General features: G+C 44.3%; 1 protein-coding gene across 1 annotated transcript in view; it reads right to left on the bottom strand.

Moving 5' to 3' along the window:
* Nucleotides 1-12849, bottom strand: part of LOC144166302 (mitochondrial chaperone BCS1-like) — a 48964-nt gene extending 36115 nt beyond the window's left edge. Inside the window, exons 1-3 of the mRNA XM_077695834.1 lie at nucleotides 12729-12849; nucleotides 6008-6219; nucleotides 4197-4336 (exon numbers count right to left, since the gene is read on the bottom strand). Of these exons, the coding sequence (XP_077551960.1) occupies nucleotides 4197-4336; nucleotides 6008-6219; nucleotides 12729-12839 (463 nt within the window). The 5' untranslated portion in view covers nucleotides 12840-12849. The remainder of the gene's footprint in view (nucleotides 1-4196; nucleotides 4337-6007; nucleotides 6220-12728) is intronic.
* Between the last annotated feature and the right edge of the window lie 5861 nt (nucleotides 12850-18710).

The raw sequence follows: 18710 nt of genomic DNA, 5'->3' as shown, positions 1-18710 counted from the left end.
CATACACAGCATGCAACATGGCGAAGGCTTGGGAGTGTAATGCAGTGCTTCCTGCAATGAGAAAAGTAGGGCACACGGCTGATCAAAGCAGTAAAATTGCAAATACGTACTGTAAACTCACCCATTATACTCAGCATTTCATTAGTGTTCATCTGAACTGGGTGCGTTTACATACATTTACTGCTGCAATATTTGACAGCCTTTAGCTTTCAGTATGTTACAAGAGGAACTCAGAGATGGGGCCACATGTCTGAGGGGAGAGTAAAGAGCGTGTCTGCTATTTGAACAGACAGCGCATCCAGTTTCACCACTTGCGTTTTTCCCTTTAGTTATGTAGGTGGTATTATTTTGTCTGCGCTTTTTTTCTTTCAATTGTGCTTTTAGAAAAATTATTAAAAAAAAAAAAACTGGCTAACCTTGCACTAAGTCTCGCAAGGCTTGAACCATAGTGAAGCTGCAGGATTTCTTTCTAGGTGAGCACTGAAGCACACATCACCGCGAGTTTTTACAAGTTTGGAATTGTGTATTTACATGTTCTGTCGCCGCTTTGCACTGTGCTAGTAGTAGTCATCGTCATATGCAACAACATCGCTGTGTCCCTCATGCCAAGCATTACATGCACGGTAGCACTTGACGACAGCCAAGGCGCAGCGGCAGAGTATACGTGCCCGATGCGTGCGCGGCGTTCCTGGAGTCGCGTCAAGGTTTTGTGGAGCAGGTGTTGTGCCAGCTGTTGAGTTGTTGGTTGTTAGGCAATGCGAGGTGCTCTTGAAGGTTTCCATCAGTTTTTCTTTCTTTCTTTCTTTTTTTTTTGCTAAAGCCATTGCACGAGCCAGGGACACTCGGCGGTCACCACAAGCCACGCACTCACGAGTGCTCAGCATTTTCTTGGTATTTTTAAAGCATATCGTGCCACACATTAGGGTCACCTACAACAGCTCCGCTGCTAAAAAAAATCCTCAGCTCTGTTTCAAACCTTGGTCCTTGAAATGTGTTCTATTCCCCGGTGCACGCCTTGTACTACTAAGCCACGATGTGAGGTGGAGCAATACAATGAGTTAACTTCTTGTGTCCACTGCTTGCGTGCAGTGTATGAAACGCAGTATAGCGACACTAGCCTGGGCGCTTCTACCCTCGGCTCTGCCAGCAGGCCGTCCAGGCTGTAATCACGGTTGTTTGACTTGATAGTGGAATGAAATTTGTTTGAACAAGGCAGAACTCAAATAATGGCACAGTACTTGGACAGGGCTGCTAGTGAGGTTCCTTAGGGTCTAACACTGTGCCTTTCCCTTTTCTTCTCGAGTGTGTCCTTGCGAGACCAACTGTACAGTGTATGTTATGTTCCACTTATTGTAGTGTTCCACTCAGTGCGGTGTTTCGTTTAGTGTCGTGTTCCACTTACAGGCAGACACACGGTAGAAAATAAAAAAGAAAGAAAACTGTGATGGCATGCAGTGAACTCGCTTAGTACAGGCTGCAGAGAGACACGGCCAAGATGTAGGGGGCAAGTCTTGTCTCTAGCTTTGTAGCATCTTTTTGAAAGTCAAGGAACAATGTTCTTTTGGAGCACTGCTTTTGTTCATGTGCAATCACTTGTCATCATTGAAAATCAACGCAGAAAAAACACAGCACAAAAAAGGAACGTAAACAGGACAGTAGACACAGAGAAAAACAACAAGGGAAATTATTGAGGCCTTCCAAATCACACGATCCGCTGACCGATGTATAAGTATGCCCTCAGCAGTGCTGCATGACCGGGAATACGCTTATCTGAGTGACACCCTTGCATGACCAAGTAAACCAAAAGGTTTACACATGTGCAGACAGCTGAGTGATTGCGATTTCTGTTTCTGTTTATTCCTTGTAATAATTTACCGCCACGTGGGAGACTGATCTATGTATATTACTAATGTTTTCTTCAAAATAAATCAGTTGTGAGTGCAGCGCTATCCTGTCTACTTCTCGTTCCTTTTTTGTGCTGTGTTTTTTCCGCGCTGATTTTCAATGATGAACGTTCCCCAACTCGCCCAAATCACACTCCTCTTGAGCAATCACTTGTAGTGAATTGATTTCCATTCATAACTGAACCAGCTTCGCTAGCATATCCAAAAACAAAAAGAAGCCTGTTCTGACTTTCTATGGCGATTTGAAGGCTCTTTTGTTTTTTTCCCTTCCAAAATCTAGGGTACTCAAGAGCTTAGACGGACTCCATATTTTTATAGACAAATTTGAGTGGAACTTCGATGAAATGCCAGTTAAAGGAGCCATGAAGAGAAAACACAAGTTTGATTCATTCGAAAGATTGCCTCGTTAGAACCATAACGACACCACTTATAACGCAAACTTCGCTCAAATAAGCTACATAATTAGGAAAAAAGGAAATGACCATGCGACCCACCAGCTCATTTTCCGCAACAGAACCTGTGATGTCACTTGGGAATGCTCTGCGATTGGCGGAGGCCGGCAAAAGCAAACGCATGTTAGGCAGGGCTTACAGTTTGCATAGCGAGCTAAATGCCCGTGAAACATACTGCACATTTTTTTTATGACAAAGAACGGTGGAGTAAACGGTTGAAAATCCGAACGAACTCGCAAGCGTGTGCGCCAATGCGTACGAAACTAGCGCCGGCCGAGCTCGACATCTCGCCGTCGCGCAGACGAATTTTCGGGTTCGAGGCTCTTCGGGGCCAACGAACCATTCCAGCACGCACAGCCGCGACCTTGCTTCGTATCGTAATCCCTTCACAGGAGGTTGGCCGTCATATCGCCAACCAGCAAAGGTAAAAATAGAAACGAGGGGAGTAAGGAACAGCAAGAAGCGACGAGATAGTGCCAGTCGTCGCGTAAGTTTCGAATGGTGTTGGCTTGCTGCTGTCGTTACGAGCTCGTTTCCAGTTTACAACCACTGAAAACTTCAGTTTGTTCGAGTACTTTACAATGAAATTTCATTGCTGCGTTTTGAAATGCCCATGTAGTACGGGCAAATCGTCGAGGGAGTGCGACATCCCCGCCGGTGAGGAGATCTCCTTTCATGTGCTGCCCAACGACGAACCTAGGCGAAGCAAGTGGCTACGTTTTGTGAACTTTGCAAACGGAGGAGAAAGAGAGCTAAAGGAAGTACGAGTGTGCTCGCTTCATTTCCGAGGAAGTGATTACGGCAGGGACCCTTACGTTAGCTCACTCCTGGGACATGCTGGCGCTCGTCGCCGACTTCGTCAAATCGCTCTGACCTTGGGGAAAAAAATGCCGTAAACACCGCGCATTGACGCTCGTATCTTTCTGGTCGAAGCAGAGAGCTCGCGCGAACGGCTTTCCATACACGACACCGGCCAACTGGCATAAGCGATACTGCTACTGAAATTGAACTATTATTAACCGTAATCAAAATACGGCACATACGTACCAGTCTATATTCGTCCGTCGCGACGGGGCTGACGAGGCAGCGGTGCCGACGGCTGGGCGTTCGTCTGTTGTGGCTATCGCGGAATGGTCGCTTTCCCGTCCACCGCGTATGCCACAACTCTTGCCGCTCGTGCACTTAGAAGCATTGAGCGTTTTAGTGGTGTGAGGTTGTTAAATGCAAGCCCGAGCTCCTCGGCGAGAGTTTTGTTCTCCGGATCAGGCGATTCCATGACTAGGGCTGCGGGTGCACTAGGTTTTACTAGTATTTTTAAAATGGCCGCCGTCTCGATCGACTCCCGCGTGTGGGTGCTATATGGAGTCGACATACTAAGTATCTGTTTCATGGACCGGCTCTATGACGCCATTGTACACGTCACGGAATGTTCAATTTTAGCGGGAGATTTAAAATTTTGGCTTAAATTGCCTTATTTCTCAGTGAATAAAGCATCATTTGCTTCCGGGAAAGCGCTTGGGGTACTATGAAACACCTAATCTTTCGAATAAAACAAACTTTTGTTTTCTCTTCATGGCTCCTTTAATAAAAAAAGTCAACCACACAGCACAGAGCCAATGCTTGTGAAACACCCTAGCATTTTGGGTTGCAAACCTGGTCCACTTGTAGGCGGTCAGTACAAAAACCTGGATACGGTCCTTTTTTTTTTTTTTTTTAAGGTATCCAGGTGGTATTGCCACGGCACATCAGACACTAAAAGATGGCTCGTTAAAAGAGAGCAGGATCACATTTAATGCCAGGGAGACATCTACCAACGAATGCATCCTCGCGACGCACGCACCTTCCTCGAGGAGGCGAAAGAAGAGTTGGCGGTCCCGACCGAGGGCGGTCAGCGTGACAGTCTCCCACGGAACACCCAGGTGGAGGTCCAACGTGTGCTGCTCCCGGGTGCGTTCCACTCGTATCCACGAGCCTCCATAGCTGCAACATGTGTGAACCTACTCATCGTACAAATTCTCCCCGCTCTCATAGTCTCGGCCTAACACTTCGGAAAAACAAAATACGAAGAGAACACAAAAAAATTTAACACAGAAACACAAATTAGAGTGTTACCTCGTTACAACAGTTTGGTATTCCTAATATGTGCTATTGATTAAACTTCTTTTACTGCAGATTCTGTTACAACAATACATTTACTAAAACAGACTAGAATAAAAAGTTAGCAAGTCCACTTTCACGCCTCTACAATGAACTTTTGGCCTTAAATCGGCCTGAAATACCAATGTGTTTCAGTTGTAACTGTATCTTGAAAAATGACTAGCATAATTTTATTGTTTTTGTTTTACTTCTAACAACTTCAAAAGTTTGAAACCTTGTTAAAACACACTTCATCTATTATTCTATAAAAGTCTGTAGTAACAGTATTTGCACTGTTCATACTTCTTTTTCCACAGACTGAAATCGTGATCACTATCATGGTCTGTTGTAATGAGGTTATACTGTATGTTTCTTGTCTAGCACATCAATTGTGCATTGCAAAGAAATGTAGTGAATCCAATAAGTGTCGTGGTCTATGAACATATAACAACGGATGTACCATTAGGCTTCCCCTTGTTTCCAGTTCTAGAAATAAGCAGAAAATGCAGAGCGGCGACATTACAGTAGTCAAAAGCAAACATACTACTTAAAGATGCGGCTGGAAAAAAAAAAGAATTGGGTACACAAACTGAGAATTGTTTACTAATTCTTTCCATCCGCTCTGCTATACACAGAGTCCCTTTAAAGTTGGCCTCACTGCCATGCGCAAATGTATTGCTGGGAAGACATTCTACCCGATACAATGCAAGCAGTCCCATCACGTTACAAAGGCCCCAGCTATCTATCTCTATAGGGCGCTGTATACACCAGGTCTGTTTAAAGTTGGCTTCACTACTATACACACATGCATTGCCAATAGATGGTGCCATGAACTTTTCTATTCAATTATTCCTTATTGATTTCAAAGGTATGAAACATGTACACTTACACAATTATAACAATTACATGCATTGACTTGACATACTAAGCATTTAATCTGCCGATATAAGCCATCCCGCTCGCCACATTGTGGACCGACCTTTCTGAGGTGCTCGCCAAAAAATTTGCTCACGCATTAAAGAACATGTCTTGAACGTCTCAGGTCTTGTTCATCTCAGAGGCCTGTTTAGTGATTGATTGATTGATTGATTGTACTGCGCTAATGCAGCGCAGGCGATGAGGCACGCCGTGGTGGATGGCTGCGGATTAATTTTGACCACCTGGGGATCTTGAATGTGCGCCGAAATCTCGTACACATACGTGTTTTCGCTTTTCACCTCTATCAGAAAAGCAGCCGCCACAGCTGGGAATCGAACCAGCGTCCTTGTGCTCAGCAGCAGAACCTGTTTAGTGATTGCTGCAGGAATCTGTCGATGGAAATGATGTTGTGGGAGGAAGCACGGGGTGGCCAGGTGTTGGTACACCAACCGAGATATAAAATTGGAAGGTAAAGGAGGGGAGGCTATCTTTCCACCTTGAGATCTATAGCTCTCTGGACAAATGTTTCTTGGAAGGTGGCTAGCCCACTGAACTGAAGGTGGCTGCCAGCCCAGCCAGGAAAGTAGAGGCACCCACGCGAAGAAGTGGGTGCCCACGCTGGGGATGAAGTCGAAGGAGGTGCGGGCGCTGCCCCCGGCCTCCGGCTGCGAGAAGGTGGTCTCCACGCTCAGGTGCTGCGTGTGGCGGGCATGGCGGGTGATCCACTGCAGCAGCCACTGGTAGCTCTTGTCCCGGCAGGGCACCTCCAGGGTGATCATGTAGTGCCGCCGGAACAGGATCATCCCCACCTGGCAAATTGGACGGTGTTCAAAAGTAAAGGGTGCTTTCCTTCGTTTTCAAACTGTAAATACGGACTCCCTCCGTTCTTCTCTCTCTTTCTATGTCTACTGAAGAAATCTAATGTTTGATGAATTCTTGTCAGGTTGGGTACAAGATTCACAATTAAGTGGGGACACTGCTCTTAAGGGGGGACGTGGCTTTCAAAATCAACTTTTTTATTTCTTTGTGGATTTTGATGAAAATTAGCACAGCAACTGGAAATGCTTCTGTGATAACACCATAAAAATTTCAAACTAATATATTGAAAACTTTTTTATGTATTAAATTTTCTTTCTGTTCCGCTTGTACCGAGCTTGAGCGGCTTATAAAACACGATAGAAAACTTGTTCGAAGTGCTTTGCATTCCCAAATGAATGGACGAGGTCGTGACAGTTTTAGAATTTTTTTTTTACAACACAATGTTTTTTAGTTTTAATTTTTTTAGAGGTTCATGTGCAATAGGCATGTTGACTGTGAACGATTATTTGAATAAAAAAATCACAAAAAAACAAATCTGAAAAAGCAAGAGTGTCACGACCTGAACAGTTCATCAAGGAATGTAATGCAAGAAACGAAATCAAAATAGACCCAGCGGTCACAAAAAAATCCCTGGTACAAGCGACGGAGGTGGCAAAAAAAACTGTTTTGAGAAAACGGCTTCCGAAGTTGCAACATAGGTTTCACTTATCAAAAGTCGTCACGGCTGAAGCCTTTCATGTCCTTTTGAACATGGGACTTCTGGAATGCCTTGCCTTGAAATTGGAGTGCCTTTTACAGCCTTTTTCTTTCCAGAAAACATCATTTTCAGCTCCTCCGTGAAGAGTACATACCCCACTTTGCAGACTAAACGAAGGGGGAGATGGGTTTCAATGGGCTTTCAATGCAAAGTAGGTTAGCTGGTTGGCTGTATCGCACTGAACAGCCTCCTTTTGCAGTGTTGTCACCATGGCAACAAGTTGAGCATTTTTTTTACTTAAATTTGAACATTTTTGGCTTTTTTTAATGTTTTATCATCTTGCCTGGCACAGCAACTTAGTACTCATACGTGCAGGTGTTCATTGCCAAAAGTTTGCATACCACAAGGATGAAAATGAGCTACTTTGAAGCTTGGTAGAGTATTCTGCATAACTCCCAACTTCAATGCAAGAGCATATTTTTTTACTACTTTTGACATTCAAGGCATCCAATATTTCTAGAAGCAAAGCCAGTATGCCCTAAGCAATGGTATCAATTATTTCCCTAAAAAATCACTGTTAATTGCTGCGACAGTAACGTACATTTTTAATGCAGAGAACATATTTTTATTCCTATATTACTAACTCAAACCTGTTTGCATGAAAATTACAAGTGCACGGGAAACGTTGCGCAATAAAGGCGATATGGCTCGCGCGCATCGCTGTGCACGCTTACCGCGACATATTTAACTTTAATTATACCTGATATGCCTGGTCAGGTCGCTTTTAAGATTAAATCTAACGTCGCAGGCATTAATTACAACTACTGGCGTTCAATCGTAACCGGTTGCCTAGTCATGTGATGCTCCAATGCGCGTCGGCTATGCCGCGCGCGCCGCAGCGTTTGACGCGTCGACCGTTTCTTTCTCAAGGCTAGCGAGCCCACAGTCAAAACACAGCAATAACTAAGCGTGTAAACATCGCAAACAAGACTAAAAGTTCACTTCACGAACCGCTATCGCAAGCGCGCACACCGCATCACCCTCCGGGGTCTGGCGACGGTAGAGTCACGCGCACCACGAAGCGTTCGACGACCTCCTCCTTTCGAGCCACACAACTTCCCGTAATCTGGCTCGTTATCTCTGGCATTCCCACCGCGATAACGTCCGTGTTGAATACCATAGATTGAACAGAAACTCGGCCGAGCGAAGCGGCGAAAATGAACTCGAACCGCTCGCTACGCAGCTCAGGCGGCCGCCATCTTGCGTTGCGCCCGTGACATCCAATCAGGAGGGTCGTCGTTCTGCGCCCCGACCGGAGGACCAATAGCACTTCAGCATCTATTTCCAGCTTCATTTGTGCGTCGTTTCTTTTCTGCCGTTTGTGCGTTTGTGAATGAACGAAGATAAAAGAGACGAGCGGAACCGGAAAGACGATCGCTCGGCCGATCTAACCATATCAAAATGGCCGCGCCCGGTGGCACCGTTGCGGAGATAGAGCGCTCCGAAAATTGCCGTTTTTTCGCCCTTTTGCGCTGATAGTTTGTCACCGCGCCTGACAAAAGTATTTTTTTATGCCACTTTGCGACGCTTTTCAGCGTAAAAACTTTGCAGACGCATAGAATAGGAGACATAGAAGCCGAATATGCGGGTTTCAAAAAAACGATGTTTTGGTCATTTTTCCGAAGTTGAAAGCCGCGTCCCCCCTTAAAACAGCTCCTTTGAATTTTCAAGTACACTCTGTGAAACTTACCGGTCTTGCTGCTTTTCTCCCACTGATTTCAAATATGCCATTATTTTTTTGAGTCAGTCAATTAGTTCTCAAGATAATTGGAGATAATTAGTCCCTTTTGGAGGAACAATAGACAGAACAATGTTAGTCACAAAACTCTAATCTTTGTATTTCCAATATTATGAACCCTGATGAGTGCCAAGAGAATTGGTTTCTTGATGCACCAGTGGCAAGGAAGCATTTTGAGTGGCCATTTCAAACACGATAGTTTAATGAGCTGTAAAAATAGTTCCAAGTGGTGCATCAAGAAACCAATTCTCTTACTGCACTCATCAGGGTTCATAATTTTGGAAATAGTGTACAAAGATTACAGTGCTATGACCAACACTGTTCTGTCTATTATTCCTCCAAAAATGACTAATTATCTCTAATTATCTTGGGAACTAATTGACTGACTCAAAAAAATAATGGCATATTTGAAATCAGTGGGAGAAAAGCAGCAAGACTGACAAGTTTCACAGAGTGTACTTGAAAATTAAAAGAAGTACTAGTTTTAACAGTCCCGTCCCCCCTTAAGAAAGTGGGATCATGGACCAAAGGTTTACTAAAAGAAGGGATGTTATGGAAGCCAAAGCACCTCTTTTTCAATAAACCTCTCGTCGGCGATCCCACTTTTTATCCATCTCTACTATACCGTCGTCTTATTTTTGTAACATCGCTCAAGGCCATTTCCCATAGCCTAAAGTGTGTAAAAAAAAAGATAACGTCTGCTCCACAATGTGTTGACGTGGCAATGATGGGCAAATGCGCAGAATGACGGCGGTGATACAGAATGCGAAAAAAAGAGGGGCTACAAACTTTGCAGCGAAAGTGCACGTTTTCCACCGTACGCAAACGGAGTCATATCTGGCATGAATTGATGCTGTTGACACCATAGCCTCAATTCAGATTGCGCTAGCTTATCTACTACGTTCAGAACTTGTTTCAGGAAATTTAAAAAAAAAGACGTTTCAGGACCTCTTTTCAAGTTATCAATGCATTCAGAATAACAGCATTGTGCAGACGCAAAATGATATGCACGATGCCTTACAAATGGCATTTTATTTTTCATACAATGATTTAGCAATTTCAGATTGACTACCATTGTCATACACCAAACTCCCTGTAAATTATCGCAAACATATTGTTAACATATCGATGAAATCCACATCCAATTTAACGTCAAGTAAGTATAAGTGCTTTCAACCCATAGATACACCATTTTTAATTTTTAAAAAAATTTCTGCCTGCTGAAAAAAAACATAAATTATCCTACGCGAGAGCTAAAAGAAGGTATAAGTTTTTCCCCAAAAAAACTTCAAGCTCCAATGCCATTCTAATGTGTTTTTGTTGTCTCTCGGCCAGGGCATCTGGTGCACAGAGATTTCAGTGATGTGCCTTCCAATTTGTGGCACACTACTGCAATATAATGTTGAGTTTGAGTGAGACAATATTCAATGTACAGGGGGCCCAAAAGTGTGGGGCTCTGACTGTTCTTTTTTTTAAAGTTCACCAGATTAAACATATACACTCCTGAATCGAAAGCACTGATGGACAAACTTGTGCCCAGGACATGATCAATGGCCAGAAAAGCTTTGTGGTTAACCCTTTCCATGCCATGCAAAAAAAAAAAAAAAGTACCAAATTTGCCAAAAAATGTTTTTTGCTAAATTTGTAGAGCTTTTATTTCTGAATAAAACGCCACCATTATTTCGATGAAATAACGGTCCTTTATTTCTCTAATTGTGTAAAAAAGATTGCTCTAAGATGGCTTCACACAGCACCATTATTTCGATAAAATAACGTTCCTTTATTTCTTTGTGTAAAATAGATAGCTCAAGGATGGCTTCACTGCACGGTCGCAGTGTCTTGCAAAAAAGCACCGTCATGGCTCTAAAATGACCGATGACGAGTATAGCCGTCATGACCGATGGCGAGTACACTCGTCAGCGCGAGTGAAAGGGTTAAACGGAGTTTTCTAGGGGTGAAGCGCCTTAGGGGCTCGGGCTGTCGGTGTCTCCTGTTGTCAAGCAATAGGAGACGCTGACATCTCCTATCGTCAACTTGTGAAACGACGGTCAAAAAACAAGTGTATCATGGATAAAACCGGTTCAAAATAATCTACTGTGATAAACATGACTAACATGATAAATAAACTAACATATTTCAGGGTAGCTTGACTGCGATACCGCGCGTCTTTGGTGAGACCGGTACAACCCGTGTGGACGAGCTCAGCTAGTCCCCGCAAGGCAAAGGGTTAAAGAGCTGATCAAGCAATGAGAATGATTTGAGAGGCAAGAATCGTGCTCATTCCAGTTTCTTAAGGTCCATTCCGGACCTTAAGACACCTTGGCTTTCTTACCTGTGGTAGTTCACCTGATACCAGAGGTATGACACATGACAGGTAGTGACACAATGACAGATAGTAACACTCTGACAGATAGTGTCCTGTTGGTAATACAGTAAAACCTTGTCACAAGAGACAGTCACGGGACCTGGGAAACATGCCTCTTGCAACCAAGGTCTCTTGTAACCAAAAATTCTAAAAACAGTGCGGAGTCGAACATAACCACTTTGTCATAAATCAGTATCAAAGCGTATTCAGACACGTTGACAAGAAAATCCTCACTATGGCTTAAAAAGGTCCTTTATAGTAGTTTCAGGGAGTGCAGATTGTATTAGCTTCCTTTCCAACTTTTGCAGGTGAAGCACCTCACTTTGCAAGCGTTCCTGTTTTCACAATACCGTTAAAGTGCTCTTGGACGACTGTCAGCCTTAACTGCTGACACTTTCTGTCCTACAATACGCTCATCATCATCGTACTGCTCTGGTTCATCCTCTAGGGCACTATTTCCTTGCATGAGGATCACACGATCGGCAGGCTCCTCGAACACACAAGGTCCACATGTGCAGACACAAACTCCTCGAAAGTTTCTGAAACCTCTGCAGTCTCTTGGATGCAGACTTAAACTTCACCTTTAAGGCGGTTTTACACAAGTTCCTTCTTTCAAGGCCCCCTTTCATCATGTCTCTTCTAATCAGTGAAGAATTTACTCTAGGCACCCAGGAAAGTTGCCCTTAGTAACAGAGTGTCTCTTGTAACCATGTCTCTTGTATTCGATATTGCTAATGTCGTGAAAATAGAAAAACCAACCAAACCATTTTCAAATGTCTTTTAAAACCAAGTGTCCCTCATAACAGTGTCTTTTGTAACGAGGTTCTACTACAGACACAGGGACATATAGGTTATACTACCTTTCTTTTAACCGTTAGCCCCTCCTGTTATGTTACCTTAATAAAAGTTGCATCATTATACAGTTATGCCAATTAAAAATAGTGCAAGGCACAACCTGCATGGCTCACCACACGCACTTTCGTATCGCCGCATTCTCAGCCCATGACACTGGTGGTCACAGACAAAATTGCAAAGTGATCCTTGGGCAGCCATGAATCAAACATAAGCACCCGGCAGCAGAACACCTCAATGAGTACGTCAAAAAATAATTCTCTTTCACATTCCAAACACAGTAAACAGAACAAGAAGCCATGCAGGCAGCAGCACTATGCATTTAGCCTCCCAAATCATTGATTTGTGTCTGAAAATCAGCCCACGTGTAAATAATATTTTTTTTCTAGCTGGATTGTTAAACCAGAAATTTTATCTATCTAGAAATATTTCTAGCTAGAAATAGGCAGAATTTATACCTAGAAATTCAGTTTCTAGCTTGTTTCCAGCTGATTACTAGGTGGACTTAGATTTTGTTCTGGCTGGAAGCTATTACTTCCAGCTAGCCTTTGTCAGTCTAGCTGGAAGAAAAAAAAAACTGCAAGCTGGAAATATTGGTCTCTAGCTAGACTAAGAATTTTTCTAGTCAGAAGCTGTCAATTCCAGCTACAATCTGTAAATCTGGTCAGAAACGAAGCTTGAAATTATGATTTCTTGCTAGAAATGCTCTGTCCATTTTAATACGTGTTATGATATGTAATATGACTGTCATCACAGTCAGTCGTCGACGTCAAGCTCAAACCCTCACCTGCATGCCCTTTCGCAGGGCAGCCGCCGCTGCGCCGACGCCAAAGAGCCCAAAGCCCGCCCCAAAGTACGGGTTGGTGCCGAGCTGGGCAAAGTAGTCGGTCAGGGTCATCTCTCCCTCGATGCCTGCAAAAGGGCATCAGCCCACTCATTTCAGTAAAGCTCTCATCCATTGGACCAGTTAGTACATGTTGAACATAGGTTTGGATACATAGCACTGCTTAGGTAGAACAAAACAAGGACAGATGAAGAAAAGTTACAGCCATTCCACTCAATGTGAAAGCTGTCGGAAGTGCAGAGCAGTGATTCGCCATCATGTGCTGTGGTGCCGTCATCCGCTCACTGCTACCACTCAATGCAATTCAAATTTCCCGCCTTCGCAGTGCTCGCGCGCCCCCTGCCTGAAATAGCTCCGGCAAGAGTTCTGTTCTTTTTGTGCTTGCTTTTCCTCCCGCACGTGCCAGCGTTGCACTGTCACTTTTTTTCACTTGCTATCATAAAAGCCAATCCAATGGGCGTTCCTACTAAATGAACGCGGGCACTGCCGCTTGATTACGTACATTTTGCCTGAAATGTACCTGCAGTATTCTTTGCACTAGACCATGGTTTCTCAAAGTGGGTTCTGCAGGCCCCTTCTCGGGGTTCCGCAAGCCACTGATAAATTTTCCCTGGTTCTGCACTCGTCAAGTAACTTAGATGGCGAACCCTAGGTGCGATCAATCTAAGGAACCTCCATTACTCATGCCTGAGTGTCAGTAAGCACATCTCAGTGCATAACAAAAAGGCATGAGGTGCACAATAAATCCCGGCAGCAGCTTGTAGCCAGCCAGACTCCGAAAACGGGCTGCGTGGTTAAACTATTGCACTTGAATCTCGGCCTTATATTACCCCCATGCGCATTTCTTCTGTTTGGAGATAGGTTCTGCTAGCGTACCGCTCGCATAAAGTTGACATTCACATGCAATAAAATCAAAAGCAAGCAAGCTTGCTTCCCTTTGAATTTATTGCACGTGAATGTAGTGTTAACGGGATGAAAAATGGCGGGGGGGGGGGGAACCTTGGCACTTAACGGAGCTTAGCAGGGTTCCCTAGGACCAATATGTTTGAGAACCCCTGCCCTAGACAATGGGGAGATGTATAACAAGCGCCAGCGGTTCACGAGTTTCGAACACTTATGACTATATAAACCGCTTGGCTTTCGGAGCCTCTGGGGTATACAGCGAACGACAGCTGCTACAACGGAACGCCGTGGGGCTGTACTTCGGTCCAGCGAGTGAGCTACGACAACAAGGCCAGCACGTAAAGTGCTCTGCTCTTAAAAGACAACAGGAACAGAAGGGCACAATTTCTTTGTGTCGTGTCTTTGTCTGTCGTTGTTTTGTACTGCTTGCACAGTGCAACGTATTGCAAACACATCCAAGCTTCATCATCACTCACTTCGGTGCAAACATGACTACACTGCGCAGCTATATGCATATGCTGATAGCATCAACAGTGCAAGTCTCAAGAGGGAATAAATTCCCTGCAGTTAAAGGATTATTGGCAGCTGCTGCTCGACCTTCACAGCTGCGCAAAAGCAGCACAAAGAGAAAAAGAACGTCATCCTCCTGTGCTTGTTTCTGCTCATTTTTGCCAAATCCCACTGCAAACCAATCTGCCCGACTTCACACCTTTTGCAAGGGCTCAGCTGAGAAATGTGGTCTCGTTAAACAAACCCCAAGTGGAATGAACGCAGCAATTAACCAGTAGTCTGCATCAGCGGGTACAGTTCAGAGTGGTTTCCTCCTGAGTTTGATATATGATAGTAAAACTGTGATGTGACGCTGTAAGGCAACGTCAGGAGACGCTGTCTTGCCCTACTCAGCACAACACTGCTTCCGCAGTGCAGCCCCTACAAGCCCATACCAACGCTTTCTTAATGTGCAAGCGTAGGAAGGGCCAAAAAGTGATGCGGCAAGTTCCCCAAAGCCCCCCAACCTAGTGTTTTGCACGACGGATGTGCAAGCGACCCTCGCATGCCTTTCCAACAATGTCATACTGATTTTAGGAACAGAGGAAGGCATACATAAAAATGCTACTTTGAAAGCGCCACACATGGCTTAAATAGGGGAGGAATCGAAGTTGCTTGACTAGGCCGTGAAATCTGGTAACGTCAAGCATAGAATGCAGGAGAGAATTCACATGCATTTTCATTTTATTAAAGAGGCCATTAAGACAAAATACAAGCTTGTTTAATTTTGAAAGAACTAGTTCCTGGTAGCCCACTCAACCCCATTCCATTTATGGAAGGCGGTTTTTTTAACAAAAAAAAAAAAAAAAGCACGCTTTTGAATACTTTCAAATTTCGCGTTAAACAGATATAATGCAAGGAGGACTGAGCCCTAGAAACATATGTCATTATCAACTGCTGCATGTCTTCTTTAATATCTCAATTATTTGCTTGAAGTTTGCGACAGAATCGGGCCAGTTGACCCCGGATAATTCCATTTTCATTCAATTGGAAATAATGTACCAATCCCAGCAGTTTGACATCCAATCCGATTGAAGAAATTGTTCAATACTTCGAAGCTGAAACTTGTTACATCAGAAGTTATTTCGAATAAAAAGCATCGTGGTGACCACCCTTTCTCGATAAAATTCAAAATTTTCAAGTGGGAAAACCGTGCCGTGTTCCACACTGATGTCGGCACCATCGCAACTGAGGCAGAGTACAGTCGATAAAGCAGCAAGCCAGTTGAGACTCACGCCAGTGTATGCATCTCTCTCTTTTAAAATTCTCGACATTTTTTGTTGCTGCGTGCAGCGCTGAGTGAGCAGCCTGTGTGATGGACGCTTCAGGCTTTGATTTTATGGAGAAGTCTCAACTATCACGGAAACTTGGGGATGGAATCAAAAAGGCAGGCGTGTTGCACACTAGTAACAATGCTGCTATTGTGCTCTTTCCTTAATTGGAAATTCGGTTAATAATAAGTTTTTCATTGCCCTCTGGACATATTAACAGGAGTCGACTGTATCATTGTTACCGGGACAAAGCGGTCATTTTATTAAACCAAACTTGCATTTTGTCTTCACGGCCCCTTTAAAAATGATGGTGGCGCTCCAACCCACCAGTGCAGAAGCTTTATCGATCCTTGATAGTGTTCGTCTCTTTTCCTGTCTTTTCATCGATGCCTTGTCAAGAAACTTTTAACATTAGCCCAAATGTTTCCACATGATATACCAAACAATCAGTTCATTGTGTGCAAAACGAACGTTGTGTGCCAAACGCAGTGAAAACACTTCTGGAAAGACTGAATGTTGCCTCAATGTCCATTAAAGGAACCTCAAGCAGTGTAGGAGCTAATAAACCTCAATAACATCTCTCCATCCACTGTGCATGTGTAGCAGCAGGCTTCGGTTTGAATGTACGTGTATACTTTTCACTTGCAGGGATTCTCAGACAACAGAGATAGCAAATATGCAAAATAGTCCCAAGTTAAAGTGCTCTTTAATGTCCGTTTTGCGTTATGTAGTAAACAATACTTCCGAAATTTAAGTTTTGCAGTTTAACGCACCGAGGCTATACGTGGGCTATGAGGGGCACCGTAATGGAAGGCTCCAGATTGATTCTGACCACTTGGGGAACCTTACCTGCACTGAAATCTCGCCACACTGGCGTTTTGTAAAGAACACTTCACCTTTGCCACTGTTTTTATCTTATTGTTTCGCTGTGCCCTGGATGCCTACCCATGCAAGGGCGATTGGATTCATCTAATGTTTTAAAACAGAATAAAGACATCAATTAAGTAGACATATTAAGTGGACATGGACTTATTAGTAGAAATTAGGAAGAAGAAATGGACGTGGGCAGGGCATGTAATCCGAAGGCAAGATAGCCGTTGGTCATTAAGGGTAACAGAGTGGATCCCTAGAGAAGGTGAGCGTGGCAGGGGGCGGCAGAAAGTTAGATGGGCAGATGAGATCAAGAAGTTTGCGGGGATAAATTGGTCGCAGTTAGCACAGGGCCAGGACATTTGGAGATTAATGGGAGAGGACTTTGCCCTGCATCGGGCGTAGACAGGCTGCTGATGATGATGATGAAAGACACCCATAGACATATTCAATGTCTCTGCTTAGTGTCCCCCTTGGTTTCTTGTCGTACTAGCCCTTCTAAAGCCTGCAATGAACACACAATGCACAGGCAGGAATGATGACACTTCGCAGCCATAAAACTCATCTAGAAGCCCAGTCTTGTCCTTGTGATGTTTGAAGCAACGTGCTGTTCACTACGTCTATGCCAACGGGTATACTATCGCAATAATAATAAAAAAAACTACGTCGTCACAATTAATTGTATACTCGGGTGCAACTTAAGAACGACAATGCAAGTTGCCCCTGCGCTTCACCACCGCAGCTGGTGCAACGAGTGCGTTACTGCAAGTATTGTGAACATGAGCCATTTTTGTGATTTTTCGCACTTAATCTGCTTACAAATTACTCCAGCAATGACAAATAGACTATGTATGAAAAAGCAGATGATGTCATGCATAAAGCACAATCTCATTTCAAAACGCGCTGCGCGCGCGTTGACATCTGGGTCTGTCACTTCGGCGGAGTGATACATCACATGAGCTATTGCTGTTCTTAACTTGTACCTAAGTATAGCGCTCACTGGGTCTGATGCACAGCTAATGCGTGAAAGCACAGGAGTTAAGACCAAGCTTAATATTTGTGAAGCTGCAATGTGAACTATGGTAACCTTGCATGTCACTGTCCCCCGATTTTTGCCCCATGTGTCGAGATTTCGGCGCATGTTGAGGACCCTCAGGTGCTCAAATCCGGAGGCGTCCACTATGGAGCACCTCATACCCCAGGTGTAGCTTCAGCACGTTAAAAATCTCACAATGAATCAATCAATCAATCAACCAACTCTTGCCTCCTACTTGCACATGTAAGCGGGTATAGGTATTTAGTGAGCCATGTCCGACATTAAGCGCAATCATGACACATTCAAATATGAGCAATAGAGAGCGTTTCTTTCAACAGATGCTGTGCGTCTTGGGGGTGAGACTGTGTATACGCAGTCTGTACAAAAAAAGGTACAATGAAAAAACCTCAATACCAAAGAACGGCATGCGAGCATTTCGATTCGGCCTGCTGCATGTTTGGCACTTGATCATAGTACCGTTATATCGCTGCTACGTGGGGTGAAAATGTCACAGCTCGCTATAATTATTTTTCAAGTCTGCAACAAGAGTTCCCCCTTTCCTCCCCCGACCCTCCTACGTGTGTTCTATCCCACACTCCCGTCAACAGAGGATCAGTCGATGCCTGGTCTTGTTCGAGCCAGCGCGATATTAAAGGCATCACAAACGAATTGTGATAACTGCCAGAAAAGAACGGGGGCATCAAATAATCTAACTTAGCAATGCGACTTGCAGCAATGTTGCATCACCTGCACGGATCCGCAGTATGTAGTGAAAGCCACGCACTGCGTCGTTCATATTTGAATGTACCGTGCATGCATGCTTTTGTCTCTCTCATTTGTTAGTACGAATTAATAGTTTTGAGTAGTTCAGGGGCACTCCAGGACTACCCTCGCGAGAGAAATTGTATGCACAAAAACACTGACGGAGCTGCACTCAGACAGTTCTGGGACAGCACCCCAGAATGACACATCGGGGATACATCTTGAGTCTCCCGCCGACAGCGAGCTAGCGTACCTCCTCCCATTTACCCTCTATATCCCCTTCTACCTCCTCCCCTCCCTCGCTTCCCATCCCTTCCATTCGGCCTAGGCCCAGACACAGGCGTAACAAAATGTTAACAAAATGTTTCGACATGCAACATCGTTTGCCCAACTGCTTATGAATAGCACTGTAACAAAGACGTGTTGCGGACGGGCATTCAGAGATGCGTGCGGAAAGTTGTAACGATTAGTTAATCCAGCACCCGTCGTGCAGCGGCAACCCCTGGAAGACGCACAAAACTCGTACTGTGCTTG

This window comes from Haemaphysalis longicornis, unplaced genomic scaffold (assembly GCF_048455015.1).
Source record: "Haemaphysalis longicornis isolate Haplotype H1 unplaced genomic scaffold, Haemaphysalis longicornis Haplotype H1 scaffold_167, whole genome shotgun sequence".
NCBI classification, from domain to species: domain Eukaryota; kingdom Metazoa; phylum Arthropoda; class Arachnida; order Ixodida; family Ixodidae; genus Haemaphysalis; species Haemaphysalis longicornis.
Note: the sequence above shows the minus strand (reverse complement) of the source record. Positions and strands in the feature narration are given on the sequence as shown.